At 49.7% G+C, this 14,593-nt stretch overlaps 1 protein-coding gene across 1 annotated transcript; it reads right to left on the reverse strand.

The window, feature by feature from the left end:
• Positions 1-8,556: 8,556 nt before the first annotated feature.
• LOC123402743 lies at positions 8,557-9,376 on the reverse strand. The gene has a single exon (XM_045096694.1). It carries the CDS (start codon positions 9,158-9,160, stop codon positions 8,756-8,758), a length of 405 nt encoding a protein of 134 aa, XP_044952629.1. The 5' UTR covers positions 9,161-9,376; the 3' UTR covers positions 8,557-8,755.
• Positions 9,377-14,593: the final 5,217 nt, after the last annotated feature.

Raw genomic sequence — 14,593 nt, forward strand, 5'->3', positions numbered from 1 at the left:
CTATGCTTCAGCCATAGGTTCTATCATGTATGCAATGTTGTGCACTAGACCGGACGTTAGCCTGGACATAAGTATGGCAGGTAGGTTCCAGAGTAATCCAGGAGTGGATCACTAGACGGCGGTCAAGAATATCCTGAAGTACTTGAAAAGGACTAAGGAGATGTTTCTCGTGTATGGAGGTGACGAAGAGCTCGCTGTAAAAGGTTACGTCGATGCAAGCTTTGACACAGATCCGGACGACTCTAAGTCACAAACCGGATACGTATTTATTCTTAATGGGGGTGCAGTAAGCTGGTGCAGTTCCAAGCAGAGCGTCGTACCAGATTCTACATGTGAAGCGGAGTACATGGCTGCCTCGGAGGCGGCTAAGGAGGGTGTCTGGATGAAGCAGTTCATGACGGATCTTGGAGTAGTGCCAAGCGCACTGAATCCAATAACCTTGTTCTGTGACAACACGGGTGCCATTACCTTAGCAAAGGAACCACGGTTTCACAAGAAGACCACACACATCAAACGACGCTTCAACCTCATCCTCGACTACGTCGAAGGGGAGGACGTAAATATATGCAAAGTGCACACGGATCTGAATGTAGCAGACCCGCTGACTAAACCTCTTCCACGGGCAAAGCATGATCAACACCAGAGCTGTATGGGTGTTAGATTTATTACAATGTAATTCGCATGATAATGTGAGGGCTAGATTATTGACTCTAGTGCAAGTGGGAGACTGTTGGAATTATGCCCTAGAGCCAATACTAAATATAGTTATTATTATAATTCCTGTATCAAGATAATCGTTTATTGTCCATGCTATAACTGTATTAAATGAAGACTTATATACATGTGTGGATACATAGACAAAACACTGTCCCTAGCAAGCCTCTAGTTGGCTAGCTAGTTGATCAAAGATAGTCAGTGTCTTCTGATTATGAACAAGGTGTTGTTTCTTGATAACTGGATCACGTCATTAGGAGAATCACGTGATGGACTAGACCCAAACTAATAGACGTAGCATGTTGATCGTGTCATTTTGTTGCTACTGTTTTCTGCGTGTCAAGTATTTGTTCCTATGACCATGAGATCATATAACTCACTGACACCGGAGGAATGCTTTGTGTGTATCAAACGTCGCAACGTAACTGGGTGACTATAAAGATGCTCTACAGGTATCTCCGAAGGTGTTCGTTGAGTTAGTATGGATCGAGACTGGGATTTGTCACTCCGTGTGACGGAGAGGTATCTCGGGGCCCACTCGGTAATACAACATCACACACAAGCCTTGCAAGCAATGTGACTTAGTGTAAGTTGCGGGATCTTGTATTACGGAACGAGTAAAGAGACTTGCCGGTAAACGAGATTGAAATAGGTATGCGGATATTGACGATCGAATCTCGGGCAAGTAACATACCGAAGGACAAAGGGAATGACATACGGGATTATATGAATCCTTGGCACTGAGGTTCAAACGATAAGATCTTCGTAGAATATGTAGGATCCAATATGGGCATCCAGGTCCCGCTATTGGATATTGACCGAGGAGTTACTCGGGTCATGTCTACATAGTTCTCGAACCCGCAGGGTCTGCACACTTAAGGTTCGACGTTGTTTTATGCGTATTTGAGTTATATGGTTGGTTACCGAATGTTGTTCGGAGTCCCGGATGAGATCACGGACATCACGAGGGTTTCTGAATGGTCCAGAAACGAAGATTGATATATAGGATGACCTCATTTGATTACCGGAAGGTTTTCGGAGTTACCGGGAATGTACCGGGAATGACGAATGGGTTCCGGGTGTTCACCGGGGGGGCAACCCACCCCGGGGAAGCCCATAGGCCTTGGGGGTGGCACACCAGCCCTTAGTGGGCTGGTGGGACAGCCCAAGAAGGCCCTATGCGCCATAGGAAGAAAATCAAAGAGAAAAAAAAAGGGGAGGTGGGAAAAGGGGGGAAGGACTCCTCCTTCCAAACCTAGTTGGACTCGGTTTGGAAGGGGAGGGTTGCCCCCCTTGGCTCGGCCGAAGTCCTTGGGGGTCCTTGGACCCCAAGGCAAGGCTCCCCCTCTTCCCCCTATATATACGGAGGTTTTAGGGCTGATTTGACACAACTTTGTCACGGCAGCCCGACCACATATCTCCACGGTTTTACCTCTAGATCGCGTTTCTGCGGAGCTCGGGCGGAGCCCTGCTGAGATAAGATCACCACCAACCTCCGGAGCGCCGTCACGCTGCCGGAGAACTCATCTACCTCTCCGTCTCTCTTGCTGGATCAAGAAGGCCGAGATCATCGTCGAGCTGTACATGTGTTGAACGCGGAGGTGCCGTCCGTTCGGCACTAGATCGTAGGACTGATCGCGGGACGGTTTGCGGGGCGGATCGAGGGACGTGAGGACGTTCCACTACATCAACCGCGTTTCTTAACGCTTCTGCTGTGCGGTCTACAAGGGTACGTAGATCGAATATCCCCTCTCGTAGATGGACATCACCATGATAGGTCTTCGTGCGCGTAGAAAAAATTTTGTTTCCCATGCGAAGTTCCCCAACAAGAGTCGCCTCAAACGCGGCTTAAGTAAGTAATGAACGATCTGTATGATGCCATTAAAATGATGATTCGTTAAAAGTTATAAGAACCTCGCCGCAGGATTGGCTTGCATGTGGTCTTTTGGGGCTCCAGTAAACACCTCAAATGAATTAAAGGTCTATATATAGAGTGTTTGGAAGTTCTTGAACTTGTCTATTGAGCCAAGGACTCCACTATCCGAAGTCACGTGTACGAAGGCTGCTCAAATGAATATTTTTATGTTCGGCGTCGAAGACTAGTTCGGGGGCTACTGAGGGAGTCCTAGACTAGGGGGTCCTTGGCGAGGTGAGTTAGTTCGTGGGCCAGGTCAGGGGCCCATCCTGGAGGAAGGACTTCAGAGACTTTGTAGCGAGGCGTGAGCATCTTGGACTGTGACGAAGACTTGGCATGCGCTCAAGGGAGAAGGATTCTGCTCGGCGTAATGCATAGGTGATAACTGACATTGGTCTAACACTACATACCCGAGTGGCTATATAGACCGTGGGGTTTAGTCCATAGGGGATATCCATACACAACATCACATCCCCTACGGTTTAGCCCACAAATCCACGATCTTGAAATGCATCAACTCTATAATCTCTACAACATGAATACAACAAAAGCAGGACGTAGGATTTTACTTCCATAAAGAGGGCCATAACCTGGATAAAATCCTTGTGTTATTTGTCTCCTATTACCATCAGTCCGATCTCACAGCTCAGGCCCCTCTATCCGAGGACTCGGTTGTGGGCGTCGGCGTGAGCTGCCGAGCCACTCGGCCGGCGGAGGAGGGGATGGAGACGGGGACCACGGGCGATGTGCGCTTATAGGGGTGATTGTATGTTCGTGTATGTGAATGATTTTGATTGTGCTTTACTAAAAAATTACAATTTTTCGTCCATATTTTTAGGGGTAGCATGCTATGCATCCGCCGGGTGATGTTTAGAAAACTTTATCCACCTTGATAGCCGCCCGATCCACGCGCGGCGCTTCGGCTGGGCACCCGATAATTCCTGAGACAACGCTCGAGTTTCTGAAACAATCGCTTTGTTGCAGGGTTTTTTTCTTCGCGTGCTTCGGCTGGGCACCCAGTAATTCCTAAGACAACACTCGAGTTTCTGAAACAATCGCTTTGTTGAAGTTTTTTTTCTTCGTGCGCGCTTCGGCTGGGCACCCGGTAATTCCTGAGACAACGCTAGAGTTTCTGAAACAATCGCTTTGCTGCAGTTTTTTTTCATCGTGCGCGCTTCGGCTGGGCAACCGGTAATTCCTGAGACAACGCTCAAGTTTCTAAAACATAGACATGCTCAGAAGAGCTTGTAAGGGGAGGAGGCGTCCAACGGGTGGATGAGGTAGGTGAGCACCAGCGCCAGGATCATCAAAAGGTAGGCGACGCCCTGGCCGATCGAAGATCGTTGCACGTATTGACAAGAAAACAAGTGAGAAGAAAATCAGAAGGAAAGAAGCAACTCACAAGGGAAGACGCCAGAGTCTGATGGCTCACCGTCGGTGGTGGGCGCCGGCGCGGGGGCCTGCGCGGCGGCGAGGGCCGGCATGAGGACGGCGAGGAGGAGCGCGGCGGCGACGACGACGACGAAACCAAAGAGGATTCTCGCCATGCGGTTGACGATGTGCTTCAGATGTTTCAGTAATTGGAAAGGTGGAGACGTGTGGGGCTTATCTGAACACGTGTTGCGCAGAGAAGGAGGCAAACACGGCGTTACTATTTAGTCGGTTGACAGTGAGCGTTACGACATTTGTGATATTACAAAAAGATAGACGCAAAGGACACGTATATACGCGTCGTCACACGGAGAAGGAGACGGTGGATCGCTCGCGTGCGATGTACCGGCTGAAGGTCTTTAAACCGAATCTGTAGATGTATGCGTGTTTGGCGGTGACCACGTACAACTTTGCTGCTATGTTTTGAGGCTGCCCATAATGGAAGTATCATAGGTAGTATCATGCCAACTAGGCAATTTCAATGATGTGGCATAGAATTAAATGAAGAAAGAGATGGTTGAGTATCATATCATGATACCATATCAAATTAAATGATATGCTACTATGTGTCTTGCATGTCAATAAATGAACTACCATATAATACTAACATATGATACTATGCATTACGAATGTGGTATCATAGACTAGTATCATATGCTTGATATACTACCCATTACAACCAGACTGATTGAGACTCGGAACACCCAGTACTACGCCACGTCGGTCTGTGAAACCGACTCGGATTCCTCAGGTGGGCCTCTCGCGCGACTACAGCATTATTTAAGGCACCGGCCGGCCGGGTGTTTCATCGACAAACATCAATCATCAGGTGTCACGTCTTGCGATCACGAACCGCACGCGGCGACTGAATCGGGTGGGATCCATCCATCGGCCAATCACGCCATGGCGAACACGTCGCTGCCGTGCCTCGTCTTCGAGTACGGCGACGAGCGGCCGACGACGTTGTACGGCGCCGCCGACGGCGCACACCGCCCGTGCGAGATCGACGTGCTGCTAACCAAGCAGAACTGGGTCACCGCGCACGGCTGGGTGCTCGCCCGTGACCCGGATACCTCGGCTACCTTCCTGTGGGACCCGCAGGATCCGGAGCACGGCCGCGTCGTGCTGCCGTCGTTGCCGCAAGCTCCGCCGCTGGGCTCCGACTGCGTGCTGTCCGGCGATCCCACCAGCCCGGACGGCTGCACCGTGGTCCTACCCGAGCCATACGACAGCACCGCCCTATGGTACTGCCACGCCGGTTCGGCCTCGCCGGAGTGGGTGAGGCACGAGTATGATCTCGGAGGCAAGCTCGTGGTGATCGGAAAACACCGGAGCTGGCTAAAGAGGTGCGTCTTCGGTCTAACGCCATATCGCGGAAGGTTTTACTTCCCAATCCAGACGAACAAGTACGGCGTGCTTGAGTTCTCGCCGGAGCCGGCGTTAAGCACCGTGAAAACCAAGGGGATCAAGCTCACCTACCCTCCGAGCGGGGAGAAGTGTGTGCATGCGTGGTCCTCCCTCTTGGATCTGGACGGCGAGCTTCATAAGGTATCGATTTCCTTTGCGGACCTTGAAATGCGGACGGTCAATGATGTAGCTGTCTACAAGATGGGTTTTGACGGATCAAGATGTGTCAGGGTGGACGATATCAGCGATCGGGCCATACTTTTGAGCTCGAGAAGCAACATGGCGGGATGGTGTCCGGCCAGCAAGTTCGGGTTGCTTTCCAACAGCTTGTATTGGATGAGTGGGTTCGACAAGTGTCTCCACGTGTACGACATTGGAACGAACACTGAGGAGGTGCGGCAGTGCCAAGATATCGCGGAGCAATCGAGCTTGCCGTTTTGGTTGGTTCCTGTTCATCGTGCATGAACAGATTAGATTTGCCCATGTTTGATGTGACAATCATACTGTGATATTCTTGTAGGCCGACTTGTAATTTCGTAGTTGGGGGATTTATCGGTTTTACTGTGATAAAATGATGGTTATGATATATATTGCGGTATTTTCAGGGTCGGTTTGTAATCTCGAGGATTCTAGTTTTCTTTTGAATGGATCGGGACATTGTGTCCATGTTAAGGGTTTATTCATCCTTGAATGAGTCGGGTTTACATGTATATTTGCATTCAAATGCTCCGAGTGACAAGAACTGGAGAAGGTGTTTCTGCAGATACCAGGTATTCGTGGTGATTGTTAATCTCAAGAGTTGTTGGATCGGTGTCTCAGATGTGCTCTTAAGTGTCTGCGTTGTATACTACTAGCCATACCTGCGCGGCGGCACGCCGCCCCATTGATACTATATGCGAGAAATTCTGTGTACAATTATATTCAACTTTATCTGCTAATTATTTGATGGATTATCCAGCTTTTTCTAGTTTACTTGATTTTTTTATGGTGTGGTGTATCTACAAACATCATGCTGGTACGGATGCTAAAATATTTCATAAAGAAACACACATTATTTAGACATTATGCAGAAATTATCAAAAATGAGCATCACCATGTAGGTACAACAAAAAAGTTCACTCGATGACTAAATAGAAAGTTTCTACCATTGTATAAACCCATTAAACACCTAATAACGTCACATCGAATTTGACCAGAACTACGAATAAATGTTCTTAAGAAAAATGAACCTAGAAGAAAAGTGAATGAGAGACAATCTCAAAGACATTTGGGATTTTCCATACCAAGATAACTACCAAGAAGCAACAACAAAATTTATAGCAATCATTGATCTAGTCTCACTGTAATTGCTTAGTATTTCAGGAGGGCCATACATTATGAGGGTGAAAAGAGTGTACATAGGCAACTATAATACAATGTATGATTATGGTTTAGGACAATGCAACAGAATGCCACAAAGAAATTGAGACGCTACACCATTTTGATGGAGGCGCAACCATGTGAGTGAAGTTCGGCAGATTAAAGCACTAACATCGGGGCTAAGTAAGAATGGACCTGAGCAAATCGTCCTAGGCTCAAATCCTTCCCAAAATGACAATAAAAGAAGTTTCCAAATTCAACCATCCAGACATATGCATCAATAAACACATGAATCACATTGTAGGTCTCTTTACCATTGATATAGTAGTGCATCAAGAATAGCACCTTGAGACAAATAAAGCAGTGCCGGAAAGTGGTGCTCTGCTAGCAGAGAGATCAAAACATTGCTGGTTGCAAATGGGTGCTCTTTGCTAAACAGCTCATTTGGAACAAACAGACTCGTAAATGAAAGTAAAGGAGGTAAGCAAATAAGCACCACATGATGGCAACCACAACTGAATAGTCAAGCATTATCGCTGCATAAATCTGGTAAAAAAACGCCCCACTGATGCATTGTGGCGGATCCATGATGAGTCATGGTGGTTCCATTGGCGCCAGGGTCGTCGGGCAACAATATGATATGTAGAAGATCATGTGCAAAAATTATAGGCATTCAACATGGATTAGTTACCATTATTTTATAACACAACTCTTCTTCTATATACTACCATCCAATCTTCATACACGTCATTTGTACAAATACACACACATGTAAACGTTATGTTGGAAATAAGAATGACTATGAAGGACGATACCGAACACCGTCGGTGGGACCCACAAGCCCAGGGGCGCGCCGAACAGGCTTGTGGCCAATCCCTAGGCCGGTTTGACCTCTCCTTCAGGCGCAAGGAAGGAAATTTATGAGGAAAAATAGTGTAAAATTTTCAGCCCGATCGGAGTTATAGATTTCCGGCTATAAAATAAACAGTGTTCGGCTAGAAACAGAGTCGCGAAACAGACAAGAAAAGAGAGAGATCCAATCCCGGAGGGGCTCCCGTCCCCGGAGCCATGGCGACCAAGGATCAGAGGGGGAACCCTTCTCCCATCTAGGGGGAAGACCAAACAAGAAGAAGGAGGGGGCTCTCCGCCCTCTCTCTCGGGGGCGCCGGAGCGTCGTCGAAGAAACCATCGTGACATCGATCTACTCGAACAACTTCACGGCTGTCATCACCAACTCTCCCCCCTCTATGAGAGCGTTGTAACCTCTGTTACCCCGTTGTAATCTCTACTTGAACATACACTACATGAATCAGGCATTTTGTTGTTAGGATGCTACACACAGCAAAGAGAGAATTACATACGGCAAATTTTTTACCATCAGCCCACGACAGCAAACAATGTCGGTGTCTCACAAAGGGTATTTTTGCCATCAACATTTTTTCCGTTAGACGGTAAAATATTTGCCGTTAGTCAACCGGTTTTGCCGTCAGCAAGAAGTACCAGACGGCAAAAAAAGCACCTAACAGAATGACGTGATCAACGACGGTGTTAGTACTTTTGCCGTCAGCATGAACTACCAAACAGCAAAGCTGTACTCGATCTTTGCCGTTAGCCTCAAGGCCCCACACGGCAAAAAAAAATATTTTATTTAAAAAAAAAAAGCCGAACCAACAATGTACACGTAGGCAAAAATCTCAAAACATAAATTTGTTTGAACTGCCTATGTTTTCTAATGGAAAAGGCACTGGAAACTTCATTAGTCAACCAGTGCATACAAATTTACACAAAGGAACCTCACATTAGAACAAGTACTAAAGCAGTCCTCACGTATTACTAAAGCAACCTAGAACTACAGATAAAAAACAATCCGGTCCCTGGTTTTCTTCTCCACTGCATCGTCATGGTTCCACGTGCGGCACATCACCGAGCTCACAGGGACGCCATGGCCGAAGTACTGGCCCTGCTCGGGGAGACGAGGGCCGGGGTAAAGAGGGGGAAGGGGTCAGAGCCGGCGGCGCCGGTGAGCAGCGGCCGCCACATGAGGTTGTTCGAGGCGATGGGAAAGGACGGGGTCGGCCACGTGCAGTTGCTCAGGCGACGGGGGAGGGCCAAGGCGGGCCGCCTGCGGCTTCTTGAGCGACGTGGAGGGTCAGGGCCAACGATGCCATGGCCAGTCGCCTGCGGCTGCTCGAGAGACGGGGAGGGCCGGGACGACGGCGCCATGGACGGTCGCATGCGCCTGCTCGAGCGACGGGGAGGGTCAGGGCCGGCGACGCCATGGTCGGCGACCTGCGTCTGCTCAAACGACGATGAGGACCGAGGCTGCGGCGCCATGGCCGGCCGCCGATGGCTGCTCGGGGTGACGGTGGACTGTCAGGGGCCGCTGGCGCCATGGTGGTGGGGCCTAGAGGAGAGGGACCGGTGATGACGGGCGGGCGAGGTGGTGGGGGCCGAGCCAGGGGCCGGCGGGCGAGGTGGTGGCCAGTGCGGGCGAGTGGCACTAGCCAGCGGCGATGTTGCTTCGGGAGAGGAGAGAGAGGAGAGGCAGAGAACAAGGGGATGTTTGTGTGGTGGCTGGTTGCTTTAGGAGAACAAGGGAGAGAGGAGCCAGCGACGGTCGTGGGTGGGGCCTGGTCGTGGGGATGTGTTCGTGGACTCGTGGGTGGGTGGGACTCGGTGGGGGTCAGACGTCAGCGTGAGGTGGGGTGGGCTGTGCGGACGAGATATTGCCACGTCATCAATCTGCGTGATCGATTTATGTGCTGTGCTAGTACTTCTTTGCCGTTTGTACAATAAATCTGAGACGGCAAAGACTTTTCGACGTCATAAGTTTTTATTACAGATGGCAAAATATGTCTTTATCGTTATTTTTTTACACACGGCAAAATATGTCTTTGTCGTTATTTTTTTTTACAGACGGCAAAATATCTTTGTCGTCAACTGTTTTTATTACAACGGCAAATTATGTACGTCGTCAATCATTATTTGCCGTCAGCAGGTGACCGCAAAAGTGATCTTTTCCGTCATCCGTGATGAAAAGCTCACGTCAAAGATCTTCACACACAGCAAATTACCTGATTCCCGTAGCGATGGTGCTCCATGTTATATATTATTTTCCAATGATGTGTTGCATATCTATGATGTTTGAGTAGATTCTTTTTGCCTCATGTGTTGATTGATGGTCATGATTAGTTTAAATTGCATGTTTTTATTTTGATGTTGTCCTATGATGCCCTCTGTGTCACGCAAACTTGAGGTATTACCGTTGTAGGGTGCTGCAATATGTTGATGATTCACTTATACTATGTTGCGGGAGCGACATAAACCTAAACCCGAGTTTGTGAGTTGTTGCATATGGGATTAAAGGGGATTTGTTACTTAATTCTAAGGTTTGTTTTATCTTAATGATCTTCAATATTTCCATATGCTTGATAAAGTTTAGATCATAAGAACATATGATCCAAGTATGGAAAATGTGTTAGCTTACGCCTCTCCCACACATTAAAGTGTAATAATGATTATCAATCTTGTTACTAGTTTTCGAGGGGCAAAGTTTTCTCATTGTTCTCCAAAACTCTCTACTTTATTGTTTTTTTTATTAAAACATCAACTAACTTTTTGTTATCTTGGAAACTTATCCTTTTTATTCTCACAAACTAGTTCTATTACTTGGTCTAGGTAAAGTGAGCATCATCGTGCATAGAGTTATATCGATGGTCGATGAAACTTGAGAGAATATTTATTCTACCTTTAGCTCATCATGGGATTCGACACTCTTATTTATCAAAAAGGTTACAACTGATCCCCTATACTTGTGGGTTATCGAACTTCCTCCTACCTCCATCTCTCGCCTCCGTCGGAGGTAGGCTTTCACGATCAACAATCTCATGTATCCCTTCAGGTATCGAAGGTAGGGTTCCACAACCCCCCTTCGATTCAGTCAAAGCATGTAGTACTTTAAGCCCCCGACTCGCTAGATCGATTCCCTCCAATCTTCATCGACTGGATCGATTCTCCGAGCATGATTCGTTTAGATCAAGAGTGAGGGTATTAGTTTTGTTGAAAATATGCCCTAGAGGCAATAATAAATTAGTTATTATTATATTTCTTAGTTCATGATAATCGTTTATTATCCATGCTATAATTGTATTGATTGGAAACACAATACTTGTGTGGATACATAGACAAAACACTGTCCCTAGTAAGCCTCTAGTTGACTAGCTCGTTGATCAAAGATGGTCAAGGTTTCCTGGCCATGGGCAAGTGTTGTCACTTGATAACGGGATCACATCATTAGGAGAATCATGTGATGGACTAGACCCAAACTAATAGACGTAGCATGTTGATCGTGTCATTTTGTTGCTACTGTTTTCTGCGTGTCAAGTATTTGTTCCTATGACCATGAGATCATATAACTCACGGACACCGGAGGAATGCTTTGTGTGTATCAAACGTCGCAACGTAACTGGGTGACTATAAAGATGCTCTACAGGTATCTCCGAAGGTGTTCGTTGAGTTAGTATGGATCGAGACTGGGATTTGTCACTCCGTGTGACGGAGAGGTATCTCGGGGCCCACTCGGTAATGCAACATCACACACAAGCCTTGCAAGCAATGTGACTTACTGTAAGTTACAGGATCTTGTATTACGGAATGAGTAAAGAGACTTGCCGGTAAACGAGATTGAAATAGGTATGCGGATACCGACTGTCGTGGGTATAAGCCTGACAGTAGATGTGTAGGGTATGAATGAGATGGGCAGAGTCCTAGCTACGGCGAGGTTGTATGAGTTCAGGCCCCTCTGCGGTGGAGGTAACAGCCCTACGTCTCAGTGCTCTCGGAGCTTGTTACCGAGTGTAATATGGAGTACAATGATTTGCTAACCCCTTTACCAGTGGGGGAGGGCGGCTTATATAGAGTGCGCTGCCCTCCACAACGGTTCTGATTCAGGGGCGGAGTAGTGGCGATTGAATGCATACGTTACAGGTAACGTACGCTCTAAATGCTAATAAATGCACCCGGAAACGTACGACCGTTTCCCTCCAGGGAGGTTACGATGTACCGAGTGTATACAGTCGGTTAGCTTGGTAACCTCCGAATGCTAGTATCCGACTGGATGATACAAGACCTGTTGCCGACTGGATGATGGGGATTCCTTAATCCAGTCGGGGTAGACTTAGGGTCTTGTCCTTTGTGTGGGGTAGTCCTTGGGTAGGACCTGTATGGCAGGCCTATGACCCTACCCTAGGACTATGACCCCATTATTAGTCCCCGAATGGATTGGGGTTGATACGACGAAGCGGTGCTTGAAGTTCGGATCCGACTGGATTAGATTCGGCTTGGGCGTTGCTTGCCCCTATCCATTTTACCTTTTCTGACCAACGATCCGAGTGGAAGTGCTTGTGAAACCGACTGTCGGGAGCCGAGTGTTTCCGCGGCATCTTTTGACGCGACCGGTCAACTGACAGCGGCGGATTTTCCGGGATCTCAAATTTCGGGTTCTGCGCGCTCAGCGGGGACGACGTCAGCGCACTCGAGTAGCGCCTGACGCCTCGATTCTCGCGCCGTCAAGTCCTCCACTGATATCGCCACGGCCGGTCGGGCGGATAAGGTTTCGGGGCCACCTGCCAGTGACCCAGTCGAAACCCTATTTAAATCTGGGCGGCGAGGCTTCTTCGTTACGCTCGCCGACCCTTTCGCTCTCGCCTGATCCGTCTTCCTCGCCACCTCCAGCGCTCCAACACTCCCTCCTTCCCCTTCCTCTCGATAGTTCGCCGTCGCCTCCATGACCAAGGGTCAGACCAGCAAGATGGAGGCGAGGAAGAAGAAGGGCAAGGCGGCGGCGCCTGCTCAGCGGCAGCAGCGACCACTGCCGGCGGGGTGGATCCAAGGAGACTTCCTTCCCTCTACGGTGACGGAGGGAGATCTGCTGGAGCTGGTGGAGCACGGAATGCTCGTGCATAAGTCCTGGAGACTGCCGGCGGACGACGAGGTCGAGCCAGCGCCTCGGGAGGGGGAGCGCGTCCTGCTCCTCAGCCATGTTCACAGAGGTTTTTCTTTGCCTTCGCATCCCTTCTTTAAAGGCATCATGAATCACTTCGGGGCTCAACTTCATCACTTCCCTCCGAATGCCATCGCCCATCTTTCTGCCTTTATCGTTCTGTGTGAGTGCTTCATTGGTTGCCCCCCATTGGGGTTTGTTCAAACACATCTTCTTCGCCCGATCCCAAACTATCAAACGTCTTAGTTAGTCGGACGATAAGACGCACCCCCTCCAGCTCTGCGGAGGTTTAGGATTCTAGAAGAAGAGTTGGAGCAGCTATCCGGCTCTCCAGTTGAGTGAGTCGGTTAGGAACTGGCAGTCGACGTGGTTCTACTGCCAGGATGTCGCTTGTCCGAATGCGTCGACTGGGCTGCCTCCGTTTAGTCTAGATCGACCCGTCCCGCCTAAGCAGCTCGCGCTCTCGAAGGCCGAGAATAACGACATCCAGCCTTTGGTTGAGGCACTCGTGGATGTCGTTAGGAGGGGGGTCACCGGTATAGACCTGCTGGAAGTCTTCCTTGGTCGGCGGATCCAGCCGCTGCAGGCTCGCGACCATGCTATGTGGCACTACACAGGGCCCGAGGATTCCACTCGGACCAACATGGTGGGCGTACCCGAGGAGAGGGTGACCTCCTGGGTGCTCCAAATCACGGGCCCCTGTGAGAACCCCAAAGGAGCTCGCCGAGTGAAGCCTTACAGCGCGGACCACCCTCCACCGAATTAGGTGAGTGGCATTAGCCGAGTGCATTGAACTGTCTTAATTCCAGTCGCTTACTTATATCTCCGTGTGATGCCTAATGTTTCCGACTGAACTTCATGCAGGCGTGGACCAACTGGTTCTCCCCCGTCTCGAACGGGAGTCCGGAGGAGGAAGAGGAGGAAGGCAGTCAGGAGGGCAGCGTGGAGAGCGCTGAATATGTCTCCGACAGCGGGGAGTCGGAGGAGGAGGACAGCGAGGAAGAGGAAGAGGATGAAGAGCAAGACTCGCCACCTCCTCGGCCAGAGCATTGGAGCAAGCGCCGACACGAGCCCGCCGTCCCTTCAGCTCCTCCTGCGTCGTCGAGTGCCCCGCCTGCCGCTCCGGCGGTCCCGAGTGTTCGAGGCACCAAGAGGGCCAGGGACGCCGCCGCTGAGCCCGCAGGCCAGTCTTCCAGGGCGCCCAAGCCGAGTGGGCCCAAACCTCGGAAGGCTCTGTCGCGAATGAGGGTTGCTATCCCCGTCACCTCCACGTAAGTGAATCTAACTTTCGGCTCTTTCTGTTATCCGAGTGAACTCCTGCTTTATAAGTCGAATGGATTTCACTCGACAGGGTCGCCACCTCTGCAACCTCTCTGGCCCACCAAGGGGACGACCCCATGGACACGAACAACGTCGTTTCGTCCCAGCCAGGTGTGTTGCAGGAGAGTCGGGTGTTTTATCCCCGCGGACTGCGCCATTCTTTCTTTTTCTGAGACGTCATGTCATTCGGCTTGTCAGGGGCGATTCGCCTGGACGAGGATGACCAGGGGAGAGTCGACCCCGCCGTGGAGCCTGTCCTGGAGCCTGTCCCCGAGGCTGCTCCTCCTGCTGCCACCCCTGCCGCCGACGCTCCACCGACTGAAGCGCCTCCACCGACTGAACCGGTGCCGGTGGGGGAGGAACCGACTGGGGCGGACCTTGGGATGCCCCAAGAACCTCCGACGATTCCCGGTTCGTCGGGTGCTGAATTCAGCATCCGGCGCCTT

This window comes from Hordeum vulgare, chromosome 6H, assembly GCF_904849725.1.
Source record: "Hordeum vulgare subsp. vulgare chromosome 6H, MorexV3_pseudomolecules_assembly, whole genome shotgun sequence".
Taxonomy (NCBI): domain Eukaryota; kingdom Viridiplantae; phylum Streptophyta; class Magnoliopsida; order Poales; family Poaceae; genus Hordeum; species Hordeum vulgare.

Coding starts and splice junctions, on each gene's coding strand:
- LOC123402743 (XM_045096694.1), bottom strand. CDS start 9,160: ATGGCGCCGCAGCCTCGGTCCTCATCGTCGTTTGAGCAGACGCAGGTC.